The following is a 13,535-nucleotide window of genomic DNA, read 5'->3' as shown; positions in this document are numbered from 1 at the left end:
AACAAGCTTTCGTGGACGGCAATTGATCAACTCTCCGACGTGGTGTGGCGCTGAGTAAGTGGTTGGTACTAGATCGGGGTTTATTTCCAGATACAGAAAAATTGCACGTTTGACATGCACAACCTCCAAACCTGCATCTAGCCAGTCACGTAGAGTGAATGGAGAATGTTGCAACGCTGACGCAAGTACAATTACTCCAGACCCCAACACATCATGTAGCCTCGGCTTGAAGAAAGCTGACACCTGCCGGCCCTAACTGTCCCAGCGGCCTTCAGAGCCAGCAACCAACGTGGACATGCTCCTGCATATGTAGGGACAGCAGAAACATATTTCTGCTTCCAAGTAGAACTTAAATGTGATTTAGTAGAAACCTAACAAACCCAACCTCCAAAACAGAGACCATTGACTTTACCATGGAACACCACACGATCCTTGGCGCCGGAGCGGCCCTGCTCCTCCCTCCTCCTCTACCGCTTAGCCAAATATGTCTTCTATCCCCAGCCCCTCCCCGGCATCGCGTACGACCCCGAGTCGGCCCAGCGCTGGCGCGGCGACCAGCCGGCGGTCGAGGCCGTCTACGCCCGCCTCCACAAGTGGATGTCGCCCCTGATGTCCCGGTCCCTGGACTTGCAGTCCCCCGTGCACCAGCTCTTCATGAATCCCTTCAGCCGGCCGCTGGTCGTGGTCGACGACCCGCGCGAGGTCCACGACCTGCTGATGCGCCGTAGCCGCGACTTCGACAAGTCGACCGCCTACGGCGTCTCCGCGGGCTACTTTGGCGAACCCGACCAATACGCAGTGGAAAAGCCAGCGTGCGGCTTGGCGGGATACGATGCATCCTCAGTTTCTACGTCGGGTCGTGAGGCCACATGTGTACGGGGCGGCGCGGGATTTGACGGGGTTGTGGGAGGCGCGGATTGGTGCAGGTAGTGTCGTTTCTGATGAGCTTAACGAAAAGAAGCTCTTCACTGCAACATCGGCATTGGATGTAAGCAAGGACTTCTCGCTTGCCGCACTCGATGCCATCTGGGCCGCCATATTCGGAGAGCGTCTTGACCTGTTCGTTGGGCAGACCAAAGCAGTGTGCATGGGTTCATCCGTGACGCAATCTAGGGGCGCCATGGTCGCCCAGACGGTGGACTTCGTCAACTTCCTCTGGGACCAGTGGGGCTCTTCACTGTGGCCGGCGCTGAGTCGGTGGCGTATCAAACGGTCACGCAGGTTCCGGGACTACGTCGCGCTGAAGGACAGGGAGACAGGCCGGCTGCTGTCTGATGCGGCGGCACGACTGCAGAGCGTGTTGCGGCATGAGGGTACTGCGGCAGATGACGAGGACCATGGGGAGCAGTACGACTCGTGCCTTATGGACCTTGTCCTCCGTCGTAGCCTGCTGGCGGCGCAGAAGTCGGGCCAGGTGTTGCCGGATCCGGCGACGAATGACGACTTGAAGGATGAGTTGCTCTTGATGATATTTGCTGTGAGTGACACATGATCCTGCGCCGAAAGAGTAACACACACTAACTGTCAATAATGATTGATTGGTAACCTTAGGGACATGACACTACTTCTCACACTTTGCAGTGGTTCGTGAAATACATGACCAACAACCAAGAAGCCCAGACAAAGCTCCGTCACGCCCTCCAGTCCGGGCTCGGCAGTGGCAGCAGTGATACCGGCGGCAACCACGATCTGCCCGACTGTGCAAGCATCCTCGCCGCCGAAATTCCCTACCTGAACGCCGTGATGGAAGAGACCCTTCGCTGTGCCTCGACGGCGTCGCGCGGCATCCGCGTTGCGAAAACCGACACCGAGATCCTGGGCCGGCCGATCCCCAAGGGCACCCAGGTCCTGCTCAGCCTCAACGTGCGGTGGAAGCCGGTCCCCGTGCCCGACGACGTGCGCAGCCCATCTAGTCGCGAGGCTAAGAACGACTGGGTTCACCACCCCGCCGCCCAGGAGCTGGATCGTTTCAGGCCCGAGCGCTGGCTCAAGACGGACGAGCGCGGTGGGGATGTGTTTGATCAGGACGTGTTGCCGCGGCTGAGCTTTAGTGGTGGGACTAGGGGTTGCTTTGGTAAGTTGTCGTCCTTTTTGGCTTGCCTACTGCTATCTTTTTGTTTTCTGTTTGCTGTTTGGGGAAACGATCATTTCGATTTGAGGCTACAGAAAACAGATGGACTGACTGACTCATTCGCCTCACTTGATAGGACGGCGGCTTGCTATGATGGAGCTTCGTGTAATGATATGCGTCGTCACTCTAAAGTTCAAGTTCCTCCCAGTTCCAGACGAGCTTAACAGCCCTTTGGCCCACGAGAGGCTTCTCAGGGCGCCACTTCAGTGTTATGTCAAGCTGCAGCCAGTAACAAGCCGGAATGGAGGGTTGTGATATGAACGGTTTTGATTGCCAACACGACCACATGGAGGAAAACTCAATAGCGAAGAAAAGTGAATAGGGCAGGATCTAACCACTTATAACCTCCTCACTTATGACGATACCAAAAGATCTTGCAGGAATATGACGGAGTAACTATGGCTTCGTAGGCCACCCCTTGGATCCTCTTATTCCCATTAGATTCATTATATAATTAAGTTATTTAAAGTGAGTTGCTTAGATTGTCATAATTTGGCTTGGCGTCAGTCCTTCACAACGATGTACTAGGCCACAGGAACTGCCTAAGGTACAGACCACTGAAGCTGTAGGCGTTTCACTGATGACGAATCACCTGCTAGTCTTAGTTGCGTGCATTATCGATAGGCAGCTCACTATAGGCAAGTTGTTCTCAAGCATAGTGGGTTACCATCAAGAACCTCTACCAGTTCAGCTCCCTGAGTTCAAGCTGTAGGTAGGTGCTGGTTCCTCAATTCACACTCCGGCCCACTTGACTTGTATTCAATGCTTCTTCGGGCATTTGGGTTTCCTTTAAATGCCTTTGGCTGCTCTGTGACTTGTAAATAAATCCCAACCTTTAACAACGCTTTCTCCCACCTCAGATCCGCACACCTCATCGCAAGCTTCTCGCACTTTGTCCCAGCCATCACTCACTTCATCGCAACCATCGCTCACTGCATCTCAACCATCGCTCATTGCAAAGCAACCATCTCGCACTTTAACAAGACTTGTTTTCTTTGCCGATATCAAGCGTACAGTCCGCAAAACCCAAACCACCAATTGCTTTGTAAGTTGGGACATGTCATCATCCGCTTTTTTTTTCTCTTTGGCCCAAAGCGAGGACCAATAAAACAAACTAAGCTAACACGAGCTTGAACCAGTTCTGTTACCATGTCTACCAACATCAACCCCGAGAGCTGCCAGGTCGCGCGCCAGGTCGGTGACAGTGGATCATCGGTCGAAGGTGGCATCTTCCCTCACAAGGTCCCACAGGAGGTTCTCGACAAGATCCTCTATTACCTCTGCCTCTATGATTTTCGCAACCTGGCTGTCACCTGCAAGAACCTGTACGAGGGACTTCTTCCGGCCCTCTACTGTGAGCAGACCCACACCAGGGCCCTGGTCTATGCAGCACGTTACGGGCGGATCGAAACCCTTCGCCGTATGCAAAAGATTCAGCCGAACCTCGAGGTGAACACCGATCCTTACGACACCATCACGGGCGGGCCTACCACCTATTTCCTTTCATGGCCGCCGAAATTCCCGCCCCGCACAACGGAACTGGTCATTTCCATTACCCACGGCCATCCGAACATGGCCAAGGCGCTCATCGAGGCTGGCGCCGACAACCGACCGGGCGGATACAATGTGTTCGTGTGTGAGTCACCGCAACTGGCGCCCATCCACTGGCTGATGGACCAGATGTTCAACACCACGGAGGCCGACAAGATGAAGCAGTGGAAGCAGGTTCTCGAGGCGCTCTTGGACAATGACGCCGAGGCCTGTCCCGACCCCGACTACCCCGGCAAGCGCCGGCTCTCGGCCCTGGCCCAGTCCATCCATCTCCGACTGCCCCTCGATGTTACCTCTATGCTTATCAAGAAGGGCAACCTCTGCAAGAAGCATATGGTGTCAAACTCGAAGTACGGGTTTTTTGGCAAGAAGACCCTGTCGCCCTTGAATCTCGCCAAAAATGAGCGGGATCTGGATGACCGAAGCAGCTCAACCAGTGGACACGGACGGGCCAGACTTGCGATGATTCGCAAGGTCATTTACAGAAAAGGTACGCAGATCCTCCCCAAGGCTGCTTCCACGAACCCACAGTACAGGTGCTAACACATGGAACAGAGTAGATGTGCCAAGCCGCATAGATGGACAGGAACGTCAATCGCTTGACTCCAATCCTTGCTTTTTAGCTCCAGATTGCTTCAGAGCTTGCATGAAGGTTGACTTTGCTTCGCTTTGCTAGAGAATTCTCTGTCCTGGGAGATGGGCACAACATTTGGTTATGACACTGGCTTGTTTTGCTGCTTCTAGCTATTCTGTGTCCAGTAGTCATCTGGCACATGCGCGTTGGGAAGAATAGCACAGTACATAGCTAATAATGAAAGGCTTTTGCTTCACCGCCTCACACATGTGCTTTTGCTATATCTTGCCACTTCTAACTCCCAAAGCCTGTTGACGTATCGGCCTGGTGAAGTCATATTGTAGCGTTATTGTTCTAATGTGCGCCTTAGCGGATGCAATCCTTCTCGCGTCGAAGGCGAATCACAGAAGGGCATGTCTTGAGACATTGTACTTTTTCTTGCTGTATGAGTAGTACTTCCCCAGGTCTTATGAAGATGGCATTGCTAATTCGGGCTCGACTGTCTTTCCAACTGATTCACCCGCGACGGCTGTAGGTGGGGCCGACTCACGATCGGCACGTCTAGGCCCCCATCTAGCGGGCGGGCGACTATTAATAGCATGCCACAGTAAACACAAGCTTCATGCCAAGCGGGTCTTCGGGCTCCACAAACGCGGCAGAAATGAACGGCGACGTGAATAGCGGCGGAATGGGCCGGGCTTCTGTTGATTACTTACTGGGACAATGCAACTACCGATCCACCGCCAACTGTGTAGATCTCGCACTAACCACAGTAAGCATATGGACAAACCTCGTCGCCCGCTAATTTCGGTGTGGTTTTAATGGGATATTGGCAAAATCGCCGTGATGCAGAAATTCCTTGGAGATTGAGCACTATCATGATACCAGCAGCAGTAGAAGGTTGTCTTGGGTAAAACCATGCCAGGGGATAAACATGATAGATATAAAGTGCAAGTTGATTCCCAGTATACTCCCGTTCTTTCCTCAGCACATCACAATCCTCGACATCAGCAATCACCAGATCCATCCACCTTCCGATCCTGTCATCCCTATACCTTGAAAACTCTCTCCAAACCCCAAAAGATATCCAATAAACATCACAATGCAGTTCACGTTCGGTTCTCTCCTGGTGGCTGGCCTTGCCGGCCTCGCCTCAGCCGCGCCCCTCAACAACACCTTAAATGACCTCGTGCAGCGCGACGGCGGCAAGGCCTACTGCGCCTACAAGTTCCACCCGACATTCCCGTACGTCGGTGTCTACGTGCCCAACAACCTCATGAGCTCGGCCCAGGGCAACGGCGAGTGTAAGTTCCACCTTTTGCTGCCCTTCGTACACACATGTCTGCTGCTGTATTAGTGGCGAGGAAATTATATCAGAAGACGTTTACTAATCGGTTTCTAGGGGGCGGCGGCTTCATCGACAACCTGCGCGGCAAGAAGACGGCGCCGCTCAACTGGTGCAACCCGCGCGACTGGCAGGCGCAGCTCGACGACGCCGGCACGGGCGTCATCGCCAAGTTCAACACCCTCGTCGGCTGCCACGGCGACGACGTCGCGCGCGCCCTGCACGCCGCCTCGGGCGTCTGGACCATCTGCGAGAACGACCTGGGCGCCAACGCCGAGGAGGTCATCAAGGCGGGCGCCGAGGCGGCGAGCATGCTGGCGGACTTCATCCCGGAGAAGAAATAGGGGGGTTCGGTTAGGATTTGGGGATGGTGTTGGGATCGGGACGAATTGAATTGTTATTTCGCTTCATAATATATAATTTTCAAAGGACTGGCTATTGGTACTTCACTTTGTCATATGTATTGTTCAGACAATCCTTTCTTCTCAGCTATCTCATGATCTCGTCGGCTAGTGATAGCAGTAAGTACGGCAAACACAGCTATATATCGTAGCAATGAACTCAGAAAGCAGAGTTAAGTGGGGGGTTCAAGAACTTACCTCCTGCTGTGCTTACAATGTGGGATACCACGGTCTGAGTCGTCTGGAGCACAGCTACGTTATCAACGTCCGGCCCCGTAACCATGAATGTGTAGGTGAACCTGAACCTTAGGCTAGCAACTGCTGGCGAAATTACGTTTTCTTATGCCGGTGGACATGTCGTCCGCGATGAGTTGTCTTTGATGTCGTGGTGCTCCTTGGTTCAGGATCCTTCTTCTCTGCGCACACCATCGTGACTTCATGGACAGGCTCCCCTTGAGCTTCCACAGTTTCGAACGATGCAGAGCACAGGTAGTTTCCCACCTTGATCTGCCTGCTCTCATCAGTCCCAAGATGCGTCTTATCAGCCAAAAGGATCGAATGGTCGACGAGTTGGTCGGTGGAAGCAAAGTACCTGCCGGCTATTTCCCGAGTCCACACATCCGAGTGTAAAAGATAGAACCATAGCTGTGGTGGATGGTTTGGCTGATCTTCAAGTTTTAATAGAAGGACACAGAACGTATCTTTCTTCGTCATGTCTGGGATGTATTTGATGTAGGCCCGGAAATTGGGGAGATCTCGTGTGAGGAATCGGCGGTTCGCGAAGTCGAACGCTTCCACCGGGCTCGGCTCCGTAAAATGTGTCATTTCCAATTCCAGAGGATTAAGCCGAATGCTGCTGCGATGATAGCTCTCGATGGACGAAGTCGTGGCGTGGGTGATGCTGGGCAATATGTAAATGTCGCCGATGTCAAGTCGATTCCTCTTGAACCAAAAGCCGCCCTCTTGCCGCATGCGCACGTACACCCCGGGTCCTACCATTTGGAGTTTCAGAACCCACGGGCCTTCGGAGGTTTTGTAACACCCCAGTGATATGTAGTAGTACGAGCTCGTTGTAGGATTGTCTAGAGTCCCCAGCACGGCGATGGGTTTCGACATCCGTATTCCACGGCTCGTCACCGAGCACACATTCAGTGTGTGAAAGTTCCCTTCAGACTTGGTCAAGGTATCGAAAGAGGAGGCGAAGTTCACTGGAGATGGTGCAAACATATCCATGTATGTTTCCTGTTGGCCGGGGTCAGGGTCCCAAGCGAAGAGAGAAAGGTCGCCATCTTGACGGAGAATCTCTTGCTGGAGCCGTAAGAACGCCTTGGATCCTTCGCCGTAGAGTAACGGCATATTGATGTTGAAGATACCCAAGAGGCAATACGCCTGGTCTTCTACCCTGGTAGTCCTCCTGTTGGATGCCCATGAGAGACGGCATGCGACAGGGATTCTAGAAAGTTCACCAGGGTCTTCCAAGACACTCTGCGCGATACCCGTGATGTCTGAAAGGAACTCCGGGATATCTGACTTGTATGCCACAGCATTCCACTGCTTGTCGTAAAAGATGAGTTTCCCAGGGGCGATAAGTTCCTGTAGACACCAGCCCCGAGTAAACCAACGACAGTCCTCCATGAACGGGGCCCGTCCGATCCTATGCTGGGTTTCTGTCATCACCTCCAAGTCGTCGAGATACGCCAAGCAGACAGCGGCCTGGAGGTACCATTTGAACATGGAGTTGATCGCCTCTGTGAGTTCAGCACTGCTTTTCTTGTCGATACAACACGTATCAACCCAGCACCAACGGATCCCTTGATCTTCGGCGGCCCTGCAGGCCAACACGATCTTGTGGTACCCTCGTTTGAGGTGAACGGGATGCGCGCTCGGTTCGCAATCTAAGAGCTGCTCATACTCCTGCAGCGTGATCTCTCGACCCGACCACGTGTGGGAAAGAATAGCATATTTGGGAATTGCTGTTCCGTCTTGGAACTCGTGCAGCTGGAGTGTTTCGACGTCAATGAGCCGCATGGTGTTGGCAGGTGCAGAGTTACTTTGAACACGTCAATTTGTCTGGGCACACGAAGGCTAATGGAGGATGGGATGCTGCCATTGACGGTACAACAGACTGGCGGGGTAAGCGGCATTTCAATCCGCTTATATGCTACTACTTAAAGTGAGCACCGACTAATTCGATGCCTGAAGTTTTGCCTGGATTTCAAGGACCCAAACGCGCCGGAGAATGTCAGCACTAGTGATGATTGGTTCGGTGTTTCAGCAGCGGGCTGCTTCGGACATAATACGTTAGCCTGTATTGAGTCGTCTGCCTACCACACTGTCTCTGGTCGTTGAATCAAAGACAAGGTTTTGCGGGAGGCCGTGCATATAAGTGGAACTAGCATAACTGTTCCAAGCATTTTGCTGAGAGGTTGCTGTAAACAGCTCATTGCACGATCCTAGTTCAAAGAAGTTGGGATGGTATACCGTCGAGTTCGGGGCCCAGTGTCTTCGGCAAATACATACCCGTAGCACTCTCGCAAACAGGTGTGGATTTCGCGTGATAGTTGGCGAGTGCCACGTGACGACTGTGACGCCTAGAACATGTGCCAAGGTGGGAAAGGATGGGCGAGCTTCGGTTGTATTTGACCACACCTCATGGATACATAAGCCAATAAAGGTCCAGGTTCTGGGGAACTCCCCTTCTACATAACAGCAAGGCGAGGTAGAACGGCAGAGTTCCAACGACAGACTCTTGGTCTGATGTGTGTCCGCGAAGCAGGATAGTGACGATAGCGCAGGGCACGATGTCCCGAAATAGCCCGAAAATGACTGGATTGTTTTCGGAGCTCTGGGATGATTATGCTACAGCGGTAGAAGATGGTTTCTTTACGTGGCTGGAGATAGCTTGGCTAGATGGCTCGGAATAAAGAACTTCAAGCAACCTAGTCTGGAGTGGGAAGAGTATTGGCTTGTTGTAGGAGGAAAAGTGTGTTGTGCCCAGTGCGATGATTGGCGCAAGCGTTACCATGTACAGCCCTATGAATTGGGTTAGGTCGTACCCAGCAAGCACTGCTCTGAGCAAGACGCTCAAACCGAATCCGGCAATTAAGCAAAATTGATGGAAAGCATGAATGGTTGAGGAAACCAGGTCTCGCTTGCGTAGTTCTAGCCGTTTTCATCTGTTTGGGAGTCACTCTTGGGTGTTACGCTGGCACAGTCATCTAACCGCTGGCCACAATTATCTAGGAATGGTTTGCAAGTACCAAGATGCTGGGTTCCCGACGGGGGTTTGTACGCCAGTAATGCTTTAACAATTACTAAAACTTATCACAATTATCGGGACGTTGTTCTAAGGAGAGGTAGAGGAACACAAATAACGATCTAACATGCTTCCATACCGTTGGAAAATTATGTGTAGGGCCGCTTATTTGAGATAGGACCTGTGGATGATTGCAATAGCAATATTAGTTGTTTCTTTGTAGTTCAAGCAGGTACGCCATGTAGCTCCTTACTAAAATAGTAGACATCAAAAGTGAGAGGCTGACCTCTGGAAGCAGCTTGCAATTGGAATCAGTGAGCTACAGGGACTTATTTAAGGGAAGCTGCAGCCTGTGTAAAAGCAGAGTGAATTGAATATAAGAATACCAAGTACTTATTTAAAGAGCGAACGGGCACGCCCTGTTAACAGACACAAGTTGCAAAGTCCTTATGAAATCCCCCAATCCAGAAGCAACCACCACCACTCCTTTGATTTAACCTTCCACCCCAAGTGGTCGTACAGAAAATTGGCACCGCAACACAAGATCTACCAGACTCTCGATAATCACCATCATTGATCCCTTGAACATCCAAACACCTTGATTCCTCCACCAAGCTGGTGCACGTAACCAAGATGTCGCTGCCATTTGTGGCGTTCGACGAGTGAGTTTCTCCCAAGCATGTCCCTGCCGCTGCCGCCGTCACCGATCTTGCATCCAGCTATCTTCCTGCTTCTTCTATCACCATTTTGGGTCAGCTCGCTGATGAAACAATACAAGATTCATACGCTCCCGCGTCATCACTTTCGTCGTTGGGTCAAGCCCGACGGAAATTCACGTCCATGCCGATGCAATTTCGCGCCTGTCTAAGCCTCTGAAGGTCCTGATCGATGGCGACATGAAAGAAGCAAGAGAGGGTCGCGTCGTCTGGGACGATATCGACAGCGATACCTTCGCACGGTTCGCTCAGTGGGCTTACACCCACGACTACAAAACTCCCGAGCCCACGGTCCCGCCTGACGTGTCACCGCCCTCGACAAAGGCTGATGCTGGCAACGATTCGCCTAACCAGTCTGAGAAAGCGCTCTACAACATAAAGCATAAGACAGACACCGCACGGTGTGCCAGCTGCTCCGGTGCTCCCGATTCCCGACCTTTTGAAGGAACCCATAACTGCACGTGTACGAAGTGCAATCGGAGCTGTCTGCCATATCTATGTCACGAATGTGACCAGCCCGTCCCGCTGGCTGCATGTGATGACTGCCGGGTCAAGAAAAGCAAAAGTGGTGCCATGATCCGGGCTTTCACCGATACCGAAGAGTGGACTCTGCCCTCCGGCTGCTTCAATCCGAGAAGAAATATAAAGGCGGAAGAGGACTACACGAATGTGTTGCTTTCTCACGCAAAGCTCTACGTACTGGCGGACAAATACGACATCGCCGGCCTGGGAGATGAGTCGATTCACAGACTTTACGTGACGCTTCGGTCTTTTGCAGTCTACAAGAGCCGTATGGTCGACATCGTGAGCCTTGTTCAGTTCGTTTTCGACAACACCCAAGACGGAGATAGGATTCGCTCGATGCTAGCTCTTTACTGCGCCTGTATTGCGGAAGATCTAGCGGAATGCATCGAGTTCGAGTCCCTTATGCAGGCCTCTCCCGATTTCGGTCGTGCTCTGGTGCTGAAGATGTCTAAGCGCCTTGACTGATGCAGTAGCACACGAGCATCTTGGAGTTTGGAGATGCCAGGAGGGATAGATTGGAGTCTCTGGGACTGTATCAAGGCCGACGATGGAGATTGACAATTGGGAAGCTGATGCTGAATCCACGAAAGGTGGATTTGCTCCCCGTACAAATGATATGAATTAATATGATTTCTCAATGATGTCTTCGACTTGTGATTCTACGTATTGTTGTCGATTTGTATGCCTGTCAGGGCGGTAGCGCCTACGTTCATATTTTCAGCACGGAACTTAAACCACTGCGATGATATCAAGCGAGATGCCCAGTCGTTAATTTGTGAAAATGAAAATGCCAAAAGAGAGTACAACTATCCTATACCAGACGTCAAAAAAATCCTGTATGCAATCTTCTCTTTCACTCCTTCTTCATTTTCTTCGCCGCTCCAGCTTCACCGTCAGGTAGGCTCTGACTACCGACATGTTGTGTGGAGGAGTATACAGCGCTGATGGCAAAGAAATTGCTGAAAAACGACAACAGAGAGCTCCAACATTTGTTTACGAAGCAGTATGAAGCAATTGAGGCGATCCCGAGTGCTACCGACAGCCACAACCCAGCTTGGGCAAGTTGATGTTTTACCGACCCCCTTGTGAGCTTGAACAGTGGGATGATAGCGAACAAGGTGCCAAGCAAGGCCAGAAGGTTGCTAGCAATAAGCCACATGAAGTCGGCGTCTGTTGAGATACCTATGACTCCTTCTTCGTCTCCCATACTCCAGTAGCGAGCAAACCCGATACAGGCTGGGATGATGGCCAAGGCGAAGAACACAATGAACAGTGTGCTCGATCTGACTTTTTCCTATGTATGGTCTCAGCACTACTCATAGTGAAGTCAGTAATGCGATAAACTCACGAGGTCTGTTAGATCTTCTGCGTTTCTTGGCAACCGGGTTACAGTGCTAGGCGATCCGGGTGTCGCTGCCTCGTTCGTTAAGTTGGCCTGATTCTGCATTGCCAAGAACACATTGGCGTACAGGTCCTCAGGGACCCCAGCATCCGTAGTTATCGAGTCCATCAGGTTCTTTAGGATGCTTATTCGTGGTAGTATACGTTCCCTAATCTCGCTAGGCAGCTCGTAAGAGTACTCCGTTTTCAACTTCTGAAGCCTTGCGCAGGTCCGAGATACCACGCTGCTGACAACGTGGAAAACGAATGACTTGTATGCAACGTCGACCTCCCCGTCATTGCAAGATTGGATGAATCTTTCGGATAGCAGATCCCAGTAGGGTGTCTCAAAACCGTCCTGCAAATAGAGTATCAAGGCATCCGCTTTTTGACCTTCCGATCTGAATTGTGCAAGTGGAATGTGGTCCCCTTCAGCCTTCCTCTTGGCGGACTGTTCCAAGAACTGACCCAACGCCCCGTAGTAGGTGTTTCCATCCGAAAAACTACCCCGAAACGAACGATGTAGCTCTTCCAACCTGGAATTGACCCAGTCATTATAGGAAATAGCCACTCGATAAAACTCGGCGAATCCGGCGTCAAGAAGCTGGAAGTCTTTGCCAATGCTTTGGATAATAGATCCAGCCCGGTCGTCTTCAATAGATGCATACGGCTTATATTGGGCAGTCGGCTCTGAAATAAGGGACACTGCCTGTAAGGATGGTCAGCTTATCATTTGCAATTGAAAATTCTTAGGAACAATACCTTTCGTCGTGATCTGAATGCATTGTAAGGTTTATTCTCAACCCTTGGGGCTGTTTTGAGCACACCAAACAAGGTGGCCCTACTGTCAATATTGCAGTGTTCATGTTTGCAGTATTCATGTGTGTTGCATTGAATTGAACCATAGAAATGATTATATTGATTTCCGCTCTCGGATATCAAATTTTGCATCATCGCATCCAGACTACCTCGCATCCAGTATGAAGTCCAGTTTGAATGACTGTATATGTGTATCGGTCGAAATATTGGAATTGGCTTAAAGTGAGAGGGGTCCGTATCAGATTTCAACCCTACTTCATTGGGTTTACTTCGTTCTGATATTTCCTTCAAAGCGGTTGTTGTTAATAGACAAACTGATGTTTAGGTTCCACGTGTGCCAGCAACGGTAAGTTAGACTCACTATCACGTTGTCCTGGATCTCTGGCGGGGTTTGTCCCAATCCCGAGTCGCGGTCGGTCGGGATGATCTCTGAGTGCTCCATGTTTGGGTACGGATCGCTCATAGTAATAGTTTTGTCCTTGTAGGAAGCATCAGTTCGCCTATGTGACGATTGATCACACACAGTAGTTTCTGTAATGGACGAGGGGTGGTAGATGACAAGCTGAAGCCGGATTCAACGTGGCAGCGAGGTTAACTTATGAGCTGTCTGGCCAATATACGTCTGTGGCTTTATGCCGGGGCTTGACCAATAACCGGTCTTTCGTCATGGATGGAGTGCGCCTTGCGCCCGTATTTTGGCCCAAATGCCTTGGGGGCTGACTCTGACGTGGCCATCTGTCTTCCGCCAATCGTCTTCTTTGGCTGACCGACGACTGACTGTATGCTTGTCTCGGATGTACACCCCACCTTCTCATTTCTTCAATCTTGACGCTTATG

General features: G+C 51.4%; 6 protein-coding genes across 6 annotated transcripts; 4 read left to right on the top strand and 2 right to left on the bottom strand.

Annotated features, from left to right (window-relative positions):
- Nucleotides 1-295: 295 nt before the first annotated feature.
- PG985_003794 (uncharacterized protein) lies at nucleotides 296-2,386 on the top strand (the record flags this gene model as incomplete). The annotated part of the gene is made up of 5 exons (XM_066823563.1): nucleotides 296-309; nucleotides 399-798; nucleotides 845-1,477; nucleotides 1,582-2,074; nucleotides 2,208-2,386. 5 exons carry the CDS (start codon nucleotides 296-298, stop codon nucleotides 2,384-2,386), a joined length of 1,719 nt encoding a protein of 572 aa, XP_066686723.1.
- An 894-nt stretch (nucleotides 2,387-3,280) lies between these two features.
- Nucleotides 3,281-4,225, top strand: PG985_003793 (uncharacterized protein; the record flags this gene model as incomplete). Its single annotated transcript, XM_066823562.1, has 1 exon — nucleotides 3,281-4,225. The coding sequence occupies one exon, from the start codon at nucleotides 3,281-3,283 to the stop codon at nucleotides 4,223-4,225; it is 945 nt and encodes a 314-aa protein (XP_066686722.1).
- Nucleotides 4,226-5,358: 1,133 nt separating this feature from the next.
- On the top strand, nucleotides 5,359-5,945 carry PG985_003792 (uncharacterized protein; the record flags this gene model as incomplete). The annotated part of the gene is made up of 2 exons (XM_066823561.1): nucleotides 5,359-5,560; nucleotides 5,659-5,945. 2 exons carry the CDS (start codon nucleotides 5,359-5,361, stop codon nucleotides 5,943-5,945), a joined length of 489 nt encoding a protein of 162 aa, XP_066686721.1.
- Nucleotides 5,946-6,332: 387 nt separating this feature from the next.
- PG985_003791 (uncharacterized protein) lies at nucleotides 6,333-7,118 on the bottom strand (the record flags this gene model as incomplete). Its single annotated transcript, XM_066823560.1, has 1 exon — nucleotides 6,333-7,118. One exon carries the CDS (start codon nucleotides 7,116-7,118, stop codon nucleotides 6,333-6,335), a length of 786 nt encoding a protein of 261 aa, XP_066686720.1.
- Nucleotides 7,119-9,891: 2,773 nt separating this feature from the next.
- Nucleotides 9,892-10,964, top strand: PG985_003790 (peptidase C13 family-domain-containing protein; the record flags this gene model as incomplete). Its single annotated transcript, XM_066823559.1, has 2 exons — nucleotides 9,892-9,920; nucleotides 10,037-10,964. 2 exons carry the CDS (start codon nucleotides 9,892-9,894, stop codon nucleotides 10,962-10,964), a joined length of 957 nt encoding a protein of 318 aa, XP_066686719.1.
- A 388-nt stretch (nucleotides 10,965-11,352) lies between these two features.
- On the bottom strand, nucleotides 11,353-13,140 carry PG985_003789 (uncharacterized protein; the record flags this gene model as incomplete). Its single annotated transcript, XM_066823558.1, has 3 exons — nucleotides 11,353-11,793; nucleotides 11,848-12,588; nucleotides 13,060-13,140. 3 exons carry the CDS (start codon nucleotides 13,138-13,140, stop codon nucleotides 11,353-11,355), a joined length of 1,263 nt encoding a protein of 420 aa, XP_066686718.1.
- Nucleotides 13,141-13,535: the final 395 nt, after the last annotated feature.

This window comes from Apiospora marii (assembly GCF_038362585.1).
Source record: "Apiospora marii strain CBS 49790 chromosome Unknown utg000003l_segment0_segment0, whole genome shotgun sequence".
NCBI classification, from domain to species: Eukaryota; Fungi; Ascomycota; class Sordariomycetes; order Amphisphaeriales; family Apiosporaceae; genus Apiospora; species Apiospora marii.
Note: the sequence above shows the minus strand (reverse complement) of the source record. Positions and strands in the feature narration are given on the sequence as shown.